Consider the following 23,623-nt stretch of genomic DNA (forward strand, 5'->3'; position numbering starts at 1 on the left):
ACCAATTGTGTATTTTTTTTTAATGACTAAATGGAATGGCAAATGGATTGAACCTACATAGCTCTTTTCTAGTTTAATCAACCTCTCAAAGTGCTTTGAACTGCATGCCATACACTTATACACACACACACAGTCGTACACTCTCACTCACGCACTCGTGGTCTATACATCAGCAGATCAGTATCTTGCCCAAGGCCACTTGGACATGTGGACTGGAAGGGCAGAGAATCAAACGATGAGAACGGATGTACAGAGATGAAGGTGGATAGAAAACAGAACAATTCTTTCATCTAATGGTACATAATGTGAACTTCTGCTTCCTCTTGACTAATTCTTTCTAAGTATTGATTTGTATTTTGAGCCTCCTGCTCTTTCTATTTTAAAAAATCTTGGAAACCAGAATATTTTACCCAAAGAGCTAAAGTTAATTCGAGACACAGACACAACTCTGGTTACTGCTAAAAAAAACACAGCATGCAAGCCTGTTGAATAATCTTTTTGAAAACCTATAGACCTCAGTGACGGAGCACCCCATGCTGCTGCGTACCCTTCTCCCTGAGCCGTGTGATCAATGGGGTGTTTTATGTAGCTCCCACTATTCTGCTCCGTATTGTTTTTGACTGGTTACCATTTTAAACATCTTTGTCTATTTTTTCCTCTCTGCTCTACCTCTTTGCAGTTTGGAACACAAACTTCCTCCTGCACCAAATAATCTCTGGATCTGCTGCTATTCTCTATTTTAAAATCAAATCAACCTTATCCATACATCGTAAATGCAATCGTGAAGATTTTTAGGATTCGTAATAATCTGCCAGAATGACGAGTGAATAAATAGAGTAGTTTTCCATTTATACTTTGACTCTATATTCTGTAAGGATTTGTGCATTATTATTCGGGATGCATATTCTAATAAGATAATATCAGATGTCAGCCTGATACTGACTGAAACATCAGTTCAACTCTGATTCTACTTTCTTCTGTATTTACATCTTTGTGCACATACTATGTCATGCATAAGCAGAGGGCCCGTACACCCCAATAAAAAACAACTTCACAAGCAGAACTGCAACCTGAGGCGGCATGAAAAAAAAATTCATAATGAGCGTTGCTGTTTGTTACTCATTTTACTTATTCATTGTGAACTTTGAGTCACAAGCTTAGCTTGAGCACATAGTGGGAGCAGTCTCTCATAGGCAGAGGGCTTGCTATACACCAAAATGTTCTATGGCTACTACCACTACTTTATGATGGTAAAAATATATTTATATGTACGTGTTTGTTTGACAAAGCTAGAAAAGCAGTATTTAAGTCTGAGGTTGCTTTACTCGTGAAAAATGTTCCACACACACAATACACACATGCAAAACAAAAAAAACTGTCCCTGATCCTTTTGAAAAGCTTCTCAAAATGAGTGCAGGTAAGTTTTATTTCAAGTGCCCACGTGTGCAGAGTCTTTCTTCTTCAGAGTTGATTCTTTCAGAGCAGATTTCAAGACATTCTGTTTATGCCTCTGATTGTGAGATGTGACCCACTTGCTCTGTTCATTTTGTAGCTATTAAAGGAAACCCTCATCCTGCTGTTTCTTCAGCAGATAGTTACAGGTTTTCTAAAACCAGTAAAATGACAAAACTCTGAAAATGAACAGCGACTTAAGAGAAGAGTGCAAAATGTGTGTGTGTTGAAAATTGCTTCTTAAGGACTACAGATTTTTTTACTTTCACACCTGGTGCAAGAAGAGAGGCAAATTATAAGCTCGTGATAATATATGCGTGTTTTATAAAAATTATGATCTGATCACAACACTTAGTTAAATTAAAAGATAAAAAAATATTTTAAAAATGCAGTTAATGAGTACACTGAATATGTTATATTTTAGCCCCAGGTTGTCCCTTTAATTACTAATTATTGTGGGTATCTGCACTTTGGAAACAGCAATTATCAAAAATGCAGCAACATAACATCCTGAGGTTTTTTATCTCTGATTAATATGCACTTTAAAACCTCCACATTAGTGAAGGCTCATGGGCATGAATATTTAATGAGAAAAACTATCCATTGTTTTTGCACCTAGCAACAGGTGCACGGTCGCACAACAGAAGTCAGGGAGCAGACGGTGGGTGTGAAACCCGAGAGCCATGACTGCTGATGGTGTCGTTGACAACGTGCGTTTTTTTTCTGTTCCTCTCTGATTACATGTAATGTAAGACGACACCACCTGACAACGAGCTGCATGAGAATCAGTATGAAGACAAAAAAACTGTAGATATGGGTTTCAGTGCATTTTCATTTGTTTTGTTTTTTTTGACAGAACACAAGTTAATATACTGAGAGAGAGTCTTTAAATTGATTCAAATGATAATGTTATAATGCAACCCTCTTTGTCTGGAATAAAGTCAGCCAGCCACTACTAGCACCGAACATATTTTCAATGTGTTTCCATCACTTCTCTGTTGAAGCCTTCAACCGTATATCTTCCCTGATACTGCCTCTCTTTTCTGCTATTTTCTAATATCTGTTTTCTTTTCTTATAACGATCTTTCTTTCCCCTTTCTTAACATCAGAGCTGTTCTTGTACCAACTGTTTCACACTTTTCTTTTCTTCCATGCCTCTGCTCCGCTTTCCTCTGGCTCCACTAACCCCTGACCCCTTCAGACTGGCAGTACGAGGGTAAGAGGGCAAACATCTGTTGTCTGTTTTCCCCCTTTTTTATTTAGTAGATTCTCTTTCATCATTTCCCTCTGCTACCATCTCCCCCACTCTCTTCCCCTTTGAAAAGCATTTAATCCTCAACTCTCCACACATCAGCTGCAGAGTGCATCGCCTCACAGCACCTATTCCTCCACACAAGATATCTCCCTTCCTCCTGTCTCCTGCTCTCCACCTCTCCTGCTCTCCACCTCTCCTGCTGCCCCATCTGGTGCTGTCTGTCAAGCTGCCATTACCTGTGTCCCATGTGCTTGTACCATCTAGCTGCTGTGACCTCCATCTGTGAAGCCACTCTCGTCAGTGCTCTGCTTATGAGGCCACATGCTTTGACTGCCCTGTGTGTCTGTGTCAGTGTCAGTATTGAACCATCCATTCCTGTTGGTGTTTGTGAGCTTGCAGTCACTGGTGCCACCTTCTGTGTGTCAGCGTGACATGTTATGAAATGACAGGGAGATCAATGTCACATCGTTGTCTTTTTTCCCAATGTTTTAAGATTGTTGTTGTTTAGCAATCTTACATTCAAAATGATCACTTGGAATCGGGACAGAGATATCAGCAACAAATGTACAAATTTAAAGTAATAAAGCCCAACTTATACAACATTAATAATAATAATAAAAAACTTTAATAGTAAACTTGGGAGAAGCAAAAGGGAAACCGGATTTTATATTTATTTGTTTGTCTATCATTCCTGTGCAGACTAGTCATGAAATCATTAGTTTTAAAATATAAGTTCATACAAGTTCTTTAACAGACAAATTGGTATCAACATTTCCCAAAACGTATTAGTATGAAAAGTTAAGATTTTACAGAATAAACAATGCTGAAAATATGTCAATTTGTTTACAGAAAGTTTCTATTTGACAACAACATCCTAGGAATCATTGTTCATTATCTATAAATACATAAATACTGAACAAGAGAGGAAATCTCTTTTTTCAACTGCTAACACGATGTCTGAAATTTGACAAGGAGCCCTGAGTAGACATTGTTTTTTGTAGAGCTTAGATAAGCTTTTATAAAAATAACTCTTTTATATATCCAAAAGCTGTCAAGAAACTAAACTCTAAATCTACATGCAGTGTGTATTTTAACTTTTACTGCTGTCTCTACTAAATCTTACTTAATTTGTAGTTGTTGTATTTTGTTCTTTAATATGCCGCCATGTTTTATAAACCGCCCACTTAGCCAAGCCAAGATGCAAAACATGTTGGAATTGCTAAGTAAATTTTTGGGATATCGCAAACAGGAGCTTGTTTTATGTTAATATGCTTTTTCTCCTTGTGTATGCAGAGTGTAAGCTGTCCCGGCCAGGCCCCCCTGCAACCATAGTGACCATTGATGAGGAGAGCCCCAACGGTACGTTCCCCTCTTATGCTACTTACTTATTTCTACGTTCACTTTATTGTGTATCTCTTAAATTCCTCTGCACTCGAGTGGTGTGGATTTCACAGTTGGGATCGTTTCTGTGCTAGAGTGAGTTTTGCTTTTGGTAATGCAATACATATTAATACTTCCCCTGCCGGGACTGTTTGGTGTTGTAGTGTGAGAGTACAGTCGCGGCGCTGATGGCACTCTGGGGCAGGTTGGTTACAGGAGATGTTTTGTCAGACGTATTGGTTTGCCAGTTTGATTGTGTTTTAAAATTATAGATTAAAAAATCCAGTTGTTCCTGGTGTGTGTATTTGTTCTGTTCTCCCTGGGTAAAGCAGAAGCGTGTGTGGGTCTGATTGAGTGATTACAGATGGTGTTTGGCACACAGACGTGACATGGGGCTCCATTAATGAGTAGTGTGCTCCTGCGCAGGTTACTGTGGTATACCTGTGCAACAGCGGTACAGGAGTCGCTGACGCGTGGAGCAGACACGCAGCACTTGAGTGGGTCAGCTAAAACTATTCTGCTCCTTCTTTTCCTTTTCCTTCTTCATCACGCCCTGCCTTCTCCATCATCTGCACCCACTTCTCAGCTCTCTGCGGTTTTCCTCATCCTTTCCCTCCTTCCCCCACACGTGTCTTTGCTTTTTAAGTTTGCCATCTGCATTTTGTTGATGAGCGCTTGTGTATGTGCAAAGATATGTGTGTGTTTGCGATAGGAAGCGCTGAGTGCTGCTTGGGGAGGAGCTATGCGTTCATTGAGGGAATGAGTGATGTGTCTCACTAAATGGAACAGGTGTGTGTTTGTCTCACTCACTTTTCCCTGCAGATATTAGTACAGCAGGTTAACAGGGTTTAATGAGCAGCTCTCACTGCAGATAGGATCCAGGGCTTGTTTATGCTATATGAATGCAATCTCACAGATGCTCCACGTCCACACCATATATTCTCCTGGCACCTTGTGGATGGGAGTGTGTCTTAACGATGGAAATCGTCTGTGTGGCCGTACAGTACTCGCGCACCTTATGTGCATATTCGAATCCCGAGAGCATGATTGGATGGCTCTGTGTCAGATGAGGCAGCTATTTGTCAGCGCGATAGCTTCCAATTCAGGCTGTCATTCTGTCTCTTCTTCCTCTCTATGTGCAGCTGAAATTCAGGGCTTTGATCGATTGCCGGGGGAATGTGTGAGATGGAGGTAGCCAAGCCTGCATCCAAAAGCCTTGCTCGGCCCACATGTGTCGACGCACTGTGTGTCAGGCATTTGCGCTAATCTTCCTCATAAAGCACTCATTTACCTGGGATATGGGTCTCCTCTGGCTCCAGTGGCCTTTTATTTCTATCTCCTTGATGAAACGGCCCAGAGCCCGTCCTCCCTATAATGGAATGTAAAACAGACAACCCGTCGTTATTGACCGAAGCAATTATCCCTGTAAATGTGTTTCATCTCTCCTCTTCTGTCACACAGAAACCATACAAATGGCACATAATAAGATCCCATCTTTTCTGAGCATCGGCCTTTATATTCATTCATGACAGTGACTGGGAAGGCAAACAATATAATCACCCGTCTGTCTGGCTTTGTTTGGCTGAGGTCAGAAATGATAGACAAATAAATATAAAATCTGGTTTCCCTTTTGCTTCTCCCCAGAGCAAATTTCATGTGAGTCAAAAAAAGCCAATAAAGTACAGCGAAGGAGGAGAAACATGTGCAACTGTCAACTTTTCAACATTTTGTTGCATTCATTGATTGTGTGGGGTGGAATTATATTTGACTCTGTTAAGACAATAAACCCTGGCACAGGCAATAATGTGAAATAAGGCCATTTTTCCTGCTTCTGGCTTGTTTTTTTCATTTCAGCTGGCTGTGTTTTTTTATTCTTTGAGGTTTTCAATTTTGAAAAAGGGGAAATATTCACCAGGGGATAGCAACCCAGTTGCTCAAATGAAGCGTCACATGTTTAATTTATCCAAGCTGATGTTTCTGCAGACCCACTGACAGGTGCCAGACACAACACATGAAGTATAACACTCTTGCAGAGTTGATATCTATCGGGACAGACAAAGCATGTTTTCTATAGGCGCCTTTATTTGGTCTATGAGCTAAATCCAAAAGCAATTAATCAGATTGATTTCGATCTCACTGGATATGTGCAGAGTAGAAAGAGGCAGAGCGAGAGAGAGGATGTATTTCCTCATTGACAAAAAGCTTCCTACAACTGAGGATGCCATCGCAGCTTTTATCCTATCTCTGCAAACTCATGATTTATATCAACTGAAGTGTGCGTGAGGATCCTCTCACAACCTCCATTCATTCGAGCAACAGCTTAAAGGAAATCAGAAATGAGTGTAGCTGAATGACTTTATTAGAGAGAAGTCAATTGAGCATTCTTTCACGTGTTGTCTGCTGAGGTGGATTCGCTCTTAATGCTGATAAATCAATGCAACTTGATGAAGGCTCACGCCCTCATGAAGGAGACAATCAGAGTTAAAACCTTCCATAGGCTGATGATGTGTTTAACTATATCAGTCACTAAAACACATTGTTGACCTTAAAGGTCCAGTGTGTAAGATTTAGGTGAAAAGGAACTATTGTCAGAAATTGAATATAATAAAAACAATCCTCATGATGTTTTCACTAGTTCCTTGCATCTAAATTGTATGAGGCCCTTTTTATTTAAATACTTTATATTTACATCGAGGGGACCTTCTCTACGGAGGCCGCCATGTTTTAAACATTAGTCCAGACTGGACAAACTAAACACCTTTTGAGTTTTTATGACAACTGAAGGCTGCCACAGGTTCTTTTTCATATTTGGAAGGAGAGAGTGAGGTGAGGGGTGTTCAGCTGCAACATGCAATTTCAACACTCAGTGGTTGGCCTCTCAAAATTCTACACACTGAACCTTTAAGACAATAGCCCCTGGAGATCCAGGATGATCTAAACAAGGTGTTTAAAAGGTAATTGAGCGATGCTGTAAGCTTTGGAAAGGTCCCTTTTTTTTAGAACATTTCCTCTCAGTAGTTTGGTTTAACCAGGGCCCACTGTTCCCCCTCAGTTGAGCCTCTGTGTATTTTCATTCATCTGGAAATTAAATAGATGCATAGAACTGTTTAATATTGAATTTCTTGACAGCGAAATGGAAGTATAGGTCTCAGCAGCTTTCTGGTTTCAGCCTGTTACTGCTGTGATGTGCTTCCACTCACAGAAACTGTTATGACAAGCTTTTTGATTGGGTCATTATAAGCCTCCCATTAAGGCTACGGTCACTATCAGTCTCAAAGCGATGTACAAGAAAAGTTGATAATAAAAACTGAATGTTCATATTGCAAGCTGTTAATATAATGACCTATTAAACAATGCAGCGTAGAATGAGGCCCAGTATCTGCTTCCATGTCTCTACCCAAGTTAAAGCCATTTATTATTCCATAGTAGTCCAGTTTCATGGTAGTTTTCATGTGGTTCTTTAATATTATTGTTATATCTACAGGTTTTATTTGAATACGATAGTGAGAGTAAAATCAGAGAGCAGCACTCCAAAGTACTACAATGTCCTTGTCTCACCTCTGCCTCTACACACTCGACTCTGAACGGCACCAAAGTCAAACATGCAAAGTTCTTCGGATAGAAAATTAAGTGAAGTATGCAGAAAAACCAACAGAGAGACATCTATAGGGTTTCCGCTGTTTCAACCAATAAGAGCTCATATATGTATATTTAAGTTCCTGGTAGTATATTGAATTTCCAAGGTATACATCCCACTGAAACACATGAACGTGCCTGACAACTGCTAGAGGCCGACTTCTGGCTATCGTCTTCACACAGTGAGAGCGGGGGCAGGGTGGATGCAGGCAGGCAGGTTGGTTATTTGGACCATATGAAATGATTTCCAGCCTTTCCTCAGGTTTTCACACGTCTTTGTTTATTGATGGCTATCAGGATGTGAAGAGGATTTCAACAAATAAGATATAAAGTATTTCAGAAACAAAATACCGACCCTACCTTTAAAACAAGATAAAAGATGAGGTTTGATTTTGTGTTACATCCAGTACATATTGAGATATTTAAAGTTTTTTGGGATTTAATTTTTTTTATTGTTTATTGAACAGTTATGTTATTTTGTTATTGTTGCTGAAAATAACTGAAGGAGATTTATCAGAGATTGTAACCGAATAGTATGTATCAAACAGGGAATTTTTATTATATATTTAATTATACAGAATTCGATGATGATGTTTTAATAAAAGTGCTTGTGACTTCTCAGAGATTTATATTGTGTATCCCCATTCGGCCAAAAAATAACCAGATATGATTTATTTATTAAAGCCCCAGAATGTTTCCACTGCACTTTTTTTTTTTTTAGACCCAAGACAAGTGGCTGCAGTGCCGCCTTGATGTGGCATTAAAAGATTTGAGGGAGCTGAAATGATGGCAAACGGGGAAAATATGGAGTGCCAGTGCTCAACAGCACGCAGTCTGTTTGAAGGTGTTTCCTCTCATTCAGGATTACGAGCTCTCGTGAGCCGTGCTGACTTTTCTCATGAGAAAACGTAACCAGCTCTTGCGTCTCACTGGTTGGCCTCTGGTGTTTGAAGAGCTTGGAAGCGGCTCTGGAAAGTGTTAAATGTGTTAGCAGGTTTAAACAATTATTGAGATGAGCCAGCCAATGTGAGTGGTTTCTTCTCAACCACCATGGACTCATTAGCTTCTCTGCTTAAAGTTAATTCATTCCCCCCACACTGTTTCTCTCTGCCGTCAGCTCCTCATTAGTTTGAACATACTCTGTTGTTTCATTCCTGTAATGTGTTGTTAGCCTGTTGCTGTGCACCTGTAGAAAACCTTTCACCTGTAATAAAAACACCCAGAGAGATTATCTCTGGGAATCCTTCAAGCCTCTCTCAGACAGTGGAGCTAAAACCAGAAATGGAATTTGTAAGACACATTTTGTAAATATCTTTAAAATTAGCAACAGTTTTCCTTATTAAAACTTTGTCTGACCCACCTGAGGAGTCCATCATTTTTATTCTTTTAGTTGCACCTTTGCCTAAGGGTAGCACAGCAGTGGGTCAACAACCTCTTATGCATGTAGCACGACGTCTTACTATGATGAATCTTCAAACACCTAAAGTTCTGAACCCCACTGGTTTCGAACAATAGTATTTGTCAGCAGGGGAGCTGAGTGATGTATGGGCCTCTCAGTGGAGCCCTGTACAAATAGCTAGGGCGTAATGTGTAACTCTTTTAGCAAGTGGGGTGAAAACACCGTGATCCCTGGCCGGAGAAAATAACGAGGCATGGTGCTCCACTATTTGCCATAAGTGAACGGAGTTAAACATTGGCCTCCCTCCTCTATTCCCTGCCAGGGAACTAAACTCACATTCAGGGCCACGAATGACAAATATAACGTATGTAATTCAAATACAGTCGATGCTCTCACGCCAAATAGATTCTGTTGCCTTTAGGGTGCAGTGGCACATTTTTGTGCCACTATAAAGTAAAGAACTCAAACAAAACAAACAAAGTTACTGTTTCCTGCAGCATCCCCGAGGCATTCACTGTGGTTGCGTTCATTGTGGTAATGGGATGATTGCGGTTGTGGTGCATTACACATTTCTTGTTAAATCCATTTTCTGCAGACTTGTCCTAATGCTACACTTTTCCATTTTTATGCAACCACATTTAATTGGGCATAAAGAACAAGGAGACTTAACATCACTTCTGCCTGTTACAAAGGGATGTTCGGTGAGCACTGTGTAGCTCTACTGTTTTACACTGTCTGGGAAACGTCGACTACGAAGTGATGGGACATCGATCAGCCACAACGTTAACACATTCAAAAACACAGTGTTAACTACAATGATGATATCTTGTTAACAAACACAACCTGAGAGCTTAGATCAGTGTGAAAAATCTTTTATCAGTTTGTCCTTTTCACAGAGGAGATTGTTAGATTACTCGATAGTCAGAGTCTCATTAAGTGGTAACAGTCTCGTCTACAGCAGACGTAGCAGACAGATAACCTTACAATCAATATAAACTATGGTATTTTCATGTTAAATTATTATAACAGATGTTCTGATGCTGACACCAGCATTAGAAAGGCCTCCAATGATGGCAAAAATGCAGAGTCAGGCATTGACGAGTACTCAGATCTTTGTATCAAACCGATACCATGTCTTTTAATTCTAAATGTTTCAACCAGATTAAGACTGAACATTTAATTTCTCAAAAATAACTTCTTTGCCGCTTCAAATCAGCAGTTACGCTGTACCACCACTGGCCACTCTGGAAGCGAGATTGACATGCAGCCGCTGCACCTGTCATTTCTGTATGTGAAGGAGGTGGTACTTTTTTGGATGTTTGTACATGAGCATTGTGATGTGTACCACATTTCCTGTACCACTAAATGTTGCGCATTCATAGATTTATGTATTTGTCTTCTTTTTAGTCATGACTAAAGAAGTTCTATTGCATTGTTTTCTGTGTATATTTGTTTTTAAAAGGTTTAACTTGAACCAGGCCATACAGCAATCATAGCAATCATCACGTCCATACAGGGTCAGTAGCATGCAGCTATTTGTCTATCAGGATCTCTGCTTTTGATATAACCAATCTTCTTTTCTTTAAATACATTTATGAACCCATGCAAAACCTCATACAATGTTCAGTGTGAGTGTGCAGGCAGTTGAATCGTACGCCTCACACTGCCATTCCATCCTCCACTCCTTTGAATTGTGTTTCAAAGCTGCGGCCTTGGTAATGGCCTTTAAATCATTGAGCATAAAAACACAATATTTAGCAGTATGTTGTTGCTTTGATTGTTAAACAGCGTTGATTTGAAAAAAAGGAAACATATTTGAGGTTATCACCAGGCTGGCTCCCATTTTGCTGATCAGAACCTTTCTGTTCTGCTTTGCAATTGCAACTTTGCAGAAGAGGAAACATCTGGGCTGCTGTTGCCCAGATGTGAATCTTTTGCTCAAGCAAAATGAGCCCCGCTGTTTCATGCACACACACGTTTTAGCATTTGTGTATTATTATTTTTTTACATCTGTGTATCTGTGTGTGTCTGTGAGTGAGTGATACATGAGTGTTGGTGCCTTGTACGTGGATTTCACTTTTTGTAATCGGCTTCATGCAGATGTCTGATTTAGGGTTTGATCATGTTCTTTCTGTTCCCTACTGTGTTACGCTCACACACAGACACACACACACACTCACACACACTCACACAAGCAGGTCTCCGTTCAGTTCTATGATGGCGTCCAGTTATGATGATTGCTAGGTCATCAATATATAATCAGAGCCGAGCTGAAAGGCTGGGATTAGTGCGCAACACCTGCTCCTTGTGGATTAGAGAGCAAAACAGAGGGCGGCACATTCAGTGAGGCTCGATTATACACTACATACAGTACTTTGTGACTGAACCTCAGTGCTAAATCTGTGTTTTTGTTTGGTTCATCTGCCTAACAAACCATTATTTTTATTATAAAACCTGATTTATGGTAAACTGTCTTCTTTCCAGGCGCTGACGGTCTTTATTAAATTTGAAGTGGCCTGCAGAAGCCTGTACATCCCCGTCTACTTACCCCTAATTAGAGTACTATTCCATTGTTTGGAGTGGAGAACATGTTTTAGTGTTTGATGTGCAAATAAAGACTGCAATTACAGTATATTGTGGAGATAAACGCTCCGCATAATTACTTCTGTTCTTGCTCTAAATCACTTTGTGCTTATCCTCATTATGCTATAGAAACAGACCTGTCATGTGTTACGCTGGACTTTATAGTGGTTTGCATGACCATGCTTTGAGTCTCTGGGGTTTTAAATATCAATGTGTGTTTAATTGAAGGAAATCACAAAATGGTAAATGAATGGTGTGAATTCATTCACCCAAAGTTTTTTTTTTCTTCCTCTCTCCAGACTTTCTGTAAAAAGAACAGAGAAGAAAAATGTGTGTGTGCATGTGTGTGCATATTTGCTCATGTGTGCGCGCTGTCACTGGTGTGAGCACACAAACTTTACTGCATTATTCAAGCTGGTTTTCCCCTGAACGTGGTGGGATTGTCAACTTAGAATAATAGTGTCATAATAGAATATGTGTTTCTTTAATTCACATCTCTCTTAGGGAATCGCAGTGTTCTTACACTGCAGCATCCCCCCCCACGTACGTGCAGAGACTATAGAGCAGAATGACAGTTGCTTGTCTTCCACACTGTATGTGGCACAGAGGAGTGCACGGGGGAAATTGCTGCAAAACATTAATACTCCTTGTTGGCTTCTTCATGTGCAACACCGCAATGAAAACGGTTCCATGAGAACACAGTGACAGTTGTTTACAAATGATGTAATGAGCGAGATTTTTTACCTTTTATACTGTAACTCACTTGATATTCAAAGCCGCAGTGCCAAACCTGTATTCATCAGCAGAGAGATCCGGGAGCTGCTCCACTGAAATAACGATGCCAAGTTAGTGGACACTATAAGACTGCTCGGGGCAATTTAATTGATGGTGGCCTTGTCTGGCTTCATTCTGACTCTGTCATGGAATTAAGGTTAATCAAAACCTCCCTGGCTGTTTGGAGCCGTGAAGCTGCTTTCAACAGGAAGGACTGTTTGCTCTGTGACAGCCCATCAGATCGAAATATTGATTGTAAATTGTATATATTGATTATATATTGGTTTACTTTTGCTTTCAGTAAATTAAAGAAAGGTCGTAATTTAATTTTCTATGGAAGAGAAACGCATATATCATCTGAGCCCAATAAACCCCTGACCTTGTATGTGTGTGCACGCTTGCAAATATTTCTTTTTTAACTTTAACTAGTGCAGTGTCTGTTGCCTGTTTTGAATGGGCTGTTTAATTGGTCTGTGGTTACACTGGTTGCACCCTTCTCTCTGAAACCATTAAAGAGACCTGCACTTATTAAACTGAATTCTGAAGCTGCCGAACTTGGCCTTCTTTAAAACAAAGTGCAAAATATTTCCGTCATGCTAAACACCTGAAAGCTGCCTGTATATCGTTGGATTTATTTATGCTCCTCTCTCCTCCGTTAATAAGATCCGGAGCATTCATCAGTTAATTTCCAGCACGTCGTAATGGGATTGTGGATTAGTCTAATCCTCACATTAGGCTGAGCAGACATTAAAATGATTGGTCATTCATACTTCATGTTTAGATCTAATTTTCCAGCAATACACATTTGCAAACAGAACACAGTGTGTGTGGCGAGCAGAAGAACCAACTGCATCACCCGCTCATACTAACCTCAGCTGTTGCTGCACCAATGAGGAAAAAGAATCAGAGTAAAACAAACATTTCAGGACAGTAGAAAAAACAAATCTCTCCTAAATGCAGGGCCTGTCCTGTTTGATTTTGTGCTGTTTATGTTTCCTGAGCTGAAAGTCTTTCCCCTGTGCTGCACTCTGCCTCGATGCCTTCACCTTCCTGGCTGAAGAGATGTTCGGTTTATTCCTTTGAACTGACAGAAACATGTCATATGTGCAGTATAGCAGAAAAATAAAGAGAAAAGAATCACTTGTGGTAATCTTCAAAATATTTACCATTAACTGACAAAGACTCGCTCCAGAGGCAAAGCAGACTCCTGTAGTTTCTTTACTCAGTATCTCGTCTATAACTTCTCAGACTCACTGCAGGTCTTGTGCAGACAACCTGGTATATATATATTTTTTTTCAAGGAGCAATAACGTGTTCAGAGGAAATATTTACAGAGCAAACAAAATGAGAAAATGAAACACTGGCACACAAATCACAGTGTAATTTGCCAGTTTACTTGCTTCTTTCTAACTGACCTGGTGGAAGCTGAGTCTTCACTAGCACACTCGTCTTTTGCTACAGCTGGTCAACCAATCAAAGATTCAGTGATTACCCACAATGCTCATGTACAAACATCCAAAAAAGTACCACCTCCTTCACATACAGAAATGACAGGTGCAGCGGCTGCATGTCAATCTCGCTTCCAGAGACTGTGTTTAATTATTAATGCAAACAGGCAACATCAGATGATGTGACATGTCTGACACGTAACAACAGATATCACTTCCACTTGAGTATTGTTCTAATTGATGTCTATGTTTAAGTATTAACAGTTCAGGCACTGTTTGCCTTCTTTCACGGATTCACTGCAGTATGTGCTGCTGAATAATAGTACGAATTCTAACTTCTGATCAGTAAACATTAATGGACTGCGCCCTACATTGTGTTTTTCAACCTTTGCTGGACAAAACGCTTTGTCCATTGCCTTTTCCCTCACACTTGAACAAGCAATTCTGGGAAAGTTGTATCGTTTGCTCAAAAGAAATGACAGTGGTTTAAAATGCCATTGGTTCAATATTGGGCAGCGCAGTAGGTTCACCTTTCAGCCACAACGTTAAAGCCAGTTACCCGTTTTAATGTTGTGGCTGATCGGTGCATCCCGCCGGGACATTCATAAGGTGTTTATTTCTTTCTGCAACACTAAGGCTGTGTGCCAAGGCTGAGCCACTCTCTGTTTTTCCCTTTACTCTTTTTTGTTGATGTGTCTGCTGTTTGTGAGACAGAGAGAGTAATCAAGCATGTTGGTTCCAAATGAGGCAGGATGAGATGAAATATCCATCAAAGACAACAATGAGTGTGACATTTAGGCGAATGGACGCAGTGGTGCCTTCAGTTTGCAGGTTGGCATGTATCTTACCAGTTGTTTGGGAGAAAACGGGTTAGAGGAGTAAATCGGCACAGTTATTTGCAGTATGTGCTTGGTGAGTAATGAGATTTCTTCCCTGTGGAACTCCCTACCATCTATTTTGAATGAAGACAGGAATACTCTAAGTGTATTAGTGGTACTTTAAATGACACCTCAGCTCTCACAGATCTTGGACGCACGCCACAGTGGTACAACAGGCTCTGCAGAGGGAGAGAAGACAACTAATGGCCACAATAAAATATGAATTCAAGCTGTTTCCTACACTAATTTAGGAAACCTTGTTTCCCAGTCACAACATTTTTATGAATTTATTTCACTGAAAACAACACATTTATTAGTTGTGGAAGAATATTTTTTTTATATTTTTAATGAGGTTTCATTGTTTAGAGCCTTGATTCTGAGGAGCAGAGGCTGTAAAGGGACTTTGGGCACGAGAGTATTAAACGACTGGGAGGTATTGTAAAGAAGCAAACCCCATTCTGAGCTCATTGCATACAACACCTCATGCTCTTGTAAAATGTGTCAGCGCAGCTATTTCTGTCCACATGGGATAACTCGGTATGAATTCCAACCGAATCTTTCAGGTGGTGGATTTGTTTTAGACACTGATGTATTCTTCCAGAATGCATTTATCCAATTTTAGATCATACATTGATGGAATTTCAAAAGGCACCTTCATTTCATAAATATGGATATACATCATTTAACATGATCAAGCAACACTGCTGGGTTGATTTAAAAAAAACAAATGTAATCTCTGTGTAATATTCATCACTCGCTTCCAAAGTTAGAAACAAGAAGCATGAGTTTGCTCCGTCCCTCATGTTAGCCATCGAACAGTTGTATAGAGAATTGCTTGTAAATTATGGCAGAGGATTCAGTGTCCAATGGCCAGGACATATTTCAAGCTAACAATTTAGTGTTAATGCAAATGAATAAGCTTTGGAGGGAGTACATGTTGCAAGGTTCAGTCTCAACTGAGCACAGACACTAAGGAATAAAAGGGATTGTGTGTGTGTGTGTGTGTGTGTGTGTGTGTGTGTGTGTGTGTGTGTGTGTGTGTGTGTGTGTGTGTGTGTGTGTGTGTGTGTGTGTGTGTGTGGTCTCACTGAACACCTCATGCTACTCAATGTAATGAATGTCTTTGTATCCTGGCAACAGGTTTTTTGATTTAAGGTTTAAACCTGTTTTAAGTGATTTGGAGGAGCAGGTGAAGGCAGCTCTACAATATACTGTCACTTTTTGTTTGCATGCTGGATGTTGTCTACAGAGGGTTTTATATACGCTCCATATACAGTACATAGAGTGAATTGAGAAAACTTTGCGTTCATCCTACCTGGTTTATATCCAAATTTCCAAGTCAATGTTTTTCACAAAATATAACTAAATTTGCATTGTTATTGTTCATATGTGTGGTCAAACAACCTGTGACAATAGCCTGTTCTTTGAATTTTTCTTCAGCAGATGAAGCAACAACAGCCTTGCTATTTATTTAATGCTTTTTAGACAGTGCTGATGGCTTAATGTACTTTTCAGAATCATCAGTTATCCCTGTGTTGTTCATCTTGTCTTTCAAAGCACAGTGTCCTGCAGCAAATCCTTGTTTCTTTCTTGGATATCACTTGATATTTATATAAATACCACATCCCCATGAGGCTGTGACATTTCCCAATGTACTGTAAAAGGTATTCACATTGATGACGAAGATACTATAGATCATACATCTCATACTGTCTATGCCCTTGTGTGACCATCTGTTGTCTGATGTAATGTCTTCATCCTTTTACCATGTGGGTGAGACTCCATATTAATTAATGATGTGTCACATATGTTAGTGCATTAGTTTAATTTGATTACAATGCGATCTCTGTGTCCTCTGGTTCTATTTGAAATTCATGAAATTCCTCAATTCTGTCAACAGGTTCAAATGATGTTTGAATTATCACAATTATGCAAATGTATCAAATGTTTTCATCCATCGTCTTTCTTCAGCTCTAGCACAGATTGGTTTAAATATGAGTTTTACCTGAACCTACACAGTGTGTACACAAAGTAAAATATAAAACTGATACTTTAGGTGTTTATTTGTTTTTTATCAAAGAGAATTGGGGAACTATCATCTTCATTCAGGGGATGACAACAACCTTTTTGAGGCTGAAAACTCTTGTTTCATTAAAACCAACCTCCCTTAACAGCAAGTACAATACATCACCACAGAGAAGTGTAGACCCAAATCTCTGGGAGCAGGAAGCAGTAGCTGTGCAGCCAACCAGCCTAAAAGATTTCTTTTTTGCAGCCTTTTTTGACCGTGTTCATCATTTGCAAATCAGCCTGGATCCTGCAGAGGTGCTGCGAGACGCTGCTTTAATTATATCTAAGATTGTGCAGAGTTTTGAGAGGACATAGGAGGACAATTAAGTTCCTGGTGTTGGATATAGTCAAAAAAGAACGGGGCTTTGGTGTGCTGTGTGCATGTTTATGTGCATTTATTCGTTTTTTAGGAAGCATCTGTCATGCTGTCTTGATTACTTGATTGAAATTTTCCAGCTTGTACAACAGTTGCAAAACTTTTCTATGTTACAGTTGTGGCCTTCTTGCATTTGCCATAAATACAATCATCTGAATGAGCTGTTGTGAAGTTCTGCAAACTTGCAACATGCTGAATGGTGTGGCTGCATCATACCCATCTCCTAGAATCCACTGCTGTACCCTCTGCATCCACTTGACACAGGTCATTTTATTATCCTCAGAGTAAATTACTAACTGAGCTTCCTACCTTCCAGAGATGGAATGAGCCTGATTTAAACTGAATATTATGTGGTGGAATATACCCGATTTCCTCCCTCAACACACTGCACTGCTATAAGATTGTATGATCTTCTTCATACTAATGTTAATTTTGAACAGCTGTTTTCATATTCAACTGTCTTTTTCGATGGTAAATGCACTAAAAGATAGTGAGATTGTGTGACTTTAAACTGAGAACAGTGAGGGAGCTGCAGCAACTTGTTGGTGGGTTTGACATCACAACGCTATTGTGCCATCCTGATTTTTACACATCAATTTGCAGTCAGGAAATTGCGTTTGTATTCGGGCTATTTTGGGCAAATGAGCCGCCTGTCGAAGTGATGGGAAAAAGTAGATGGTTTCACCCGGGCTGAAATTAACCTAAATCTGTTGGATGGCACAGAGTTATTTTTATGCTCGGCATTGACAAAATAACGCCCAGGGCCCGTACCAGCTCAGAATGTGCATTCTTATGACTAACACCTCATGCAGTGTGAAGAAAGAGTAAAAAAAAAAAAAAAAACACCTTCTTTTTCTGAGCATTTCATATCTGCGATGCTGTTTCTTTTTTGCTCAATGAAACAGCTGCGGCTTTTATTTCCTTTGTATCTTCCACTCTGGTCTACTTTGGCAGAAATGCATAAACAGGCAGATGTTTTTCACATCACATTATATCCAAAGTAATTAGAGGTTGTTAAGCATTTGAAGCACTAAGATGACACTAATACTACATCCCTCCTCATTTCTCGGTGGTTGTATTACACATATTTTAATCACGGCAAACCTACATGGTGCAGTGAGTCCCTTTGACAGCTGGTGCACATTTGTACAGTGTCAGTTTATGAGAACATCAGTGAGATGAGTCGGGAAGTGGGCAAGATCAATAACACATCAAGTGTCTTAGAGAATATGTTGTCTTATTGTATAGGCCCAACTTGTGTCTTCTTAGACAAATATCCATATAGTCTGATGAACTGATAAAATTTAAATTGTGCAGTTACCCTTATACATGATGACCACACACATGTTCACTTGTAAAATAGCTCTCGTTAGAATCATGCTCTTCCTCCTCTTCTTCATCACGTCAAGCACCACTTCACAGGCAGCAATGATTCACTGCAGAGGCTCTTTTGTCACGACTACACATGATTTTAGAGAAAGGTGCAAGCTACTGCAATTTGTTTAGCTGCATGTTTGTATTTATATGTGGAGGGAGACGATTCTTGCATCCAAATAATGCTTTCGATATATTATCAAGGTGCTGGTCACTGCAACAATACCAAACGTAGAATCCATGCACTGTTTTCAGATTTCATAATAATCTAAATTGCTGCATTTATTTTATATATACACAGAGTATAAATATCCGAATGGCAATGAACACAAATATTGTGTGAACTTTATCGCAGCTTAGTCCGTCACACAGTTGAGTACAAAAAGTTGTATCCATCAGCCTCTTCAGCAAATCGGACAGCGTTAAGAAGCTGTTAACAGTCCTCACCATGCATCCGCTTCAAAATGCTATTAGGGCAAATACCTGTAAAAATGTAAGGTCGTTAATAGAAACGGTCTGAGACCCAAAGGATTGGTCACATCTGGAAAACTGGGCCATGATTTCTTCAGTTATCTCATTCCAGAGCAGCTGCCTAAATTGCAAAGGATGATCCCCTCTGCTCTATAGAACATCCCAAATCAGGCAGACGGCAAGCTGACACATATGAGGCCCCTCTGTGTTTCAAAAGTAATCAGTAAGATATTAGAAATAATTTCCAAAATGATGAAAACAAGTAACCAGTGAGGTGATGCCCAGAGAAAGGTGATAGGTGCTCGTTTTAGTGCCAGGAAAAAAGCTTACTAACATTAACACACCTTTACATTTAGCTAAAATTGGTTTCTTCTAATCCCTTTTGTAAATATTGTAATTTTGTTGATGTGTTCAGTTACACGCAGCATCTTTTGTACGTATGTCTGTCATGGGAGAGGAAGCCCTCACACGTGGCTCTCTCTGAGGCTTCTACGTCTTTTCCCTGTTAATAAGGTTTTTTGGTAGTTTTTCTCTCTTGTCGAGGGTGAAGAACAGAGGATGTCGCACCTTGGTAAGCCGTATGTGACAATTGTGAGTTGTGAATATTAGTATACAAATACAATTTGATTTAATATCGAGAGGAAGGAGGATTACAATAATACAGACGGGACATTACAAACCCAAATAACTCTCCTCTAAGTCCTGTGGTTTGTTTTTTGGGATGCATGCTTCCTCTGTTAAATTAACTTCAGTAACTTCATATAACTAACTCTCAGTTTACTTTATATATAGTGAAAGTGGTCAGACCTTGAAGGTTGGGATTCAGAGGGTTTGGTTATTTTATAATGATCTTAAGATTGAGCTAACACTGAACAGCCGCAGTAACGTATGTTGGAGAGACGGCTTATTTGTGTTTGGTTATAGCCAAAGTAAAATCTATGTTATACACAAAAAGATGGAAGTAGATATTATAAAACAGGATTAGAGGAAGTTTAAATATGGTATAGTGACTCAGGTCACAATAAAACTTTACCCGAGAATCAAGAATTTAAAGCACTTTGTTCATGATTGTGCTAAACAACAATGCAGTTTAATAGATATGATGAACCAATGTAGATGTCATAGAAAAACTGGAGAAGAATGTCTCAAAAAACCTGATTATAAGACTGTAATTCATTTATGTCCTTCAGGAGGGCAGTTTCACTATCATGATGATTCACCACAATTTTATTCAGATTGTTTGCCCATAAAAATATCTTTGAGATTGGTCCAAAAGCGTCAGTCACAGACTAGCGCATAATAATATACTGAAATGTACCATGCAGCTTTCAGAGGAGAGCTACATTTTCATAAAAATCTTTAGTCCCCTCTGTTCAGTAACACACCTCATTACTTACTCTCATAGAAAGAAACATTTAATCCTATATAGTTTTTTCTACTATAGATCAAAACATGTGAAATGAAAGAATTGTGTTTCATTCACTGAGTTTGTCCTTTTGCAACAACCGTTTCAATTCATAGTCAAGTCAAGAGTTAACTGCTCGTTGTTGGCATTCACTGATCTGTGGCACCCCGGTCCAATAATGAATTAAAATCATGGACTAAACTCAGTGTAATTCCAACGGGACTCTGAGCTAACACCCAAGCAACCAACTTTTTTTCATCCTCAACCTGGAGCTCTTTCAGAAACAGGCCTCCACACTTATCTGTTGCCATCGTCTGCCGATGCCAACATCATTGATATTTGGGATAAAAGTGAGTCCTCTGTGTTGTCTCTGTGGGGTTAGACCACTGTGAAGCCCGGATCAGAGCCACCGCTGACCAGAGATGACCCTGATTGAGTCGCAGGCTGCTGAAGATTGAGGGATTTTATTTATTAGGGGGAAGTGTGGACACACAGCCATGCCCGGTGGAACTCTGGGTAGCACTTTTTTATGTTTATATAAGTCTGACAGACTCTGGCATCCTCTTGACTGATGGGGACAACAACTTTGCTGTGGGACTGAGATTGAGACAGGAAGGGGCTGCAGAACACAGTGAGTGTTGGCTGTCACTACAGAAAAGCTGTAGTTCAATTAGCCTGAGAAAGAAAGGAGTCTCTCTGAGCCCTCCCTTGTAATATTATCAGCCGTGTAATTTACGACTCGAGAGTTTCAGAAAGATGCTAACCACTCAAGTTACGGAGGCAGATACATGTATATGTATGAAAAGCTGTGTTTCAGATTAATGAACCAGCAACAAGGACGAAGAGGGGGTGAGGGTCTTTTGACTTTTAAATTAAATTCTTCGTAGATCCATTTGTCAGATGGAGTTTAGCCCAAGTGAGACAGATAATTATATGTCCATGTGATTACAACACATACACGTACACACACACACACTCACACACACTCACACACACACATACACACACATCAAACCCTTTCAGGGGCGAGCAGCAGACTCAGTCATTAATAGTTATATTAATAGGAGTGGCTGTTATAATTATAATGCAAACACTTCCATCACACCTCCGCCTGGCCTCCTTCTTGAGAACATAACAGTCTGATTGATTCTGTGAAATGGACAAACCTACTTTACTAAAGGATAAAGTACAAGATGTTATGGGCAGTAATTAAAAAGCCCATTAAAACACACCACCCTCTCAGGTTTTACAGCTGGTAGATGTCAAGTGCTCACAAGTCTCCCCACAGTCGTCCTTTATCTATACACGGTCACGTCTACTAGCTTCAAACTCACTTTGTGGGGTAAACATTTGAGCAACTTTGAAGAAGCAGTGGCTCACTTAGGCTCGTTGTAAATTAAATATGAAATGTGTTGGATGTGAAGTGGGAAATATAAAGAAAATACTTTTTTTTTTTTTAATTTTAAGCTTTCGGCATTATCAGCTCTGATGATGCTGTAACTTTTCATGAATGCATTGTCGTCTGTGTTGAGGTGAATTGTTCAAGCTCTTAACGACTTTAGCACAGATGCATTAATTGCAATTTGATTACCAATGTGCTTTATAACGTTACATATCCAATCACAACCTGTAGTGATGACTATTCCCCCTTTCTGCAGAGGCACGTCACGTTTAGGTACAAACGAGTAGAAATGGTGAAATTAAAATTAGCCCAGATCTGTGTGTATCTGCAGCATCTTTCTACAGCTTGTTGAGAACAATGGATTCTGTTCTGATCTAATCAATGATGGTGTTATTTCTAACTGTCAAACAGACACTGATTGGCTCATATTTTCTAATTATGTTTTTTACTCTGATGCCATCTGATATAATAATGAAAGATCCTGTTTGTGTAAATGAGGGTTTGAGGACAGTTATTATTTTACCAGCAAGGATCTGCATCTCTAACTCTCCCAGGATTCATTACATTATATATGATTCAATTTAATTTGTAGAAATGACGATACACTATGATACAAGGCTAGTTCAATTTGATTCTGATGTTTTAACAGTTTGAATAATAGAAAAGTGACTAAAATGTGCAGCTATAAATAAGAATACTCATGGCTTCAAAAACCAGGTGTAGGTGGACCCAGAAAACTGCCAATGCGAATAGCTAACTTTTCCTCTGTGAACTGCTAAAATTGGTTACCTAATTGTCACAAATGCTAGCTAAGATTTCAGGCAGCGTTGAACACATTGGTCCCAACCAACATGTGTTTTCAGGATAGGACATTTACTTTGTTTCCTCAAGGAGCACATGTTTAAGTCTAAGTTTAAAAATGTAAAGGTACATACATTTTTTTAAAGTGGCACATTTCAATAATAATAATGTTTTTATTCTGATGGTGGTTCCCGGTTCGAATCCCTGGTTGACCAGGGTGTTTCTGTATGGAGTTGTTCCATGTTCTTCCTGTGTCTGTGTGGGCTGTCAGTCCAAAGACATGCAGATTGGGGATTAGGTTGAGACTTTAAATTGACCATAGGTGTGAATATGAGTGAGTTGTTGTTTCCAGTCCATTTTGTTCCTCGCCTCTTGCCCACTGTCAGCTGGGATTGGCTCTAGTAAGATATTAAAAATCATTTCTAAAAGGAAAAGCACTGTAGATATTTGATGGGATGGGGTTTTTTATCATTAATAATAGCAAAAGATGAGACATTTACAGGCAAAGTGGTTTCATGGAATTGAAAAGTTCATTAGGTCTTTAATTATTTCTGCTTCAAACTGTTGACTGTGGATCCTGTGAAGTGTGTGTTTGACAAACAGATGTCGACTTAATCACACACACACATTGTTTTGATGAGCTTCTTGATCTAATATGTGTAAGTGTATATTACTGAAATGATCTGGGTGAAGGAGAATGCCTCCCCTGACAGTGATGTGATTTGATCCTCTGGAAGAAAAACACGTCTTACTCCGTTGGATTTGTGGGAAGCTGCAGAAACTCTCACACAACACTTTCACTTGTGGTTGAACAGTGGTGTTACAAACTATCTTTGACAGGTACTGACAAGCCAACAGCAGCTCAGTTTAATTAGTCTGATATGACAAACCACCGACCTAGTCTGTTATTTTAACCGAC

At 39.5% G+C, this 23,623-nt stretch overlaps 1 protein-coding gene across 4 annotated transcripts in view; it reads left to right on the forward strand.

Moving 5' to 3' along the window:
- LOC109636652 (protocadherin-15-like) overlaps nt 1-23,623 on the forward strand; it is a 190,050-nt gene that overhangs the window by 64,144 nt on the left and 102,283 nt on the right. For 2 of the 4 annotated variants that reach the window (XM_069538674.1, XM_069538671.1), the window contains 2 exons: nt 2,654-2,668; nt 4,001-4,066. In XM_069538674.1, coding sequence (XP_069394775.1) covers nt 2,654-2,668; nt 4,001-4,066 — 81 coding nt within the window. The remainder of the gene's footprint in view (nt 1-2,653; nt 2,669-4,000; nt 4,067-23,623) is intronic. The other 2 variants (XM_069538672.1, XM_069538673.1) reach the window with 1 other exon arrangement.

The sequence above is a fragment of the Paralichthys olivaceus genome, chromosome 14, assembly GCF_024713975.1.
Source record: "Paralichthys olivaceus isolate ysfri-2021 chromosome 14, ASM2471397v2, whole genome shotgun sequence".
NCBI classification, from domain to species: Eukaryota; Metazoa; Chordata; class Actinopteri; order Pleuronectiformes; family Paralichthyidae; genus Paralichthys; species Paralichthys olivaceus.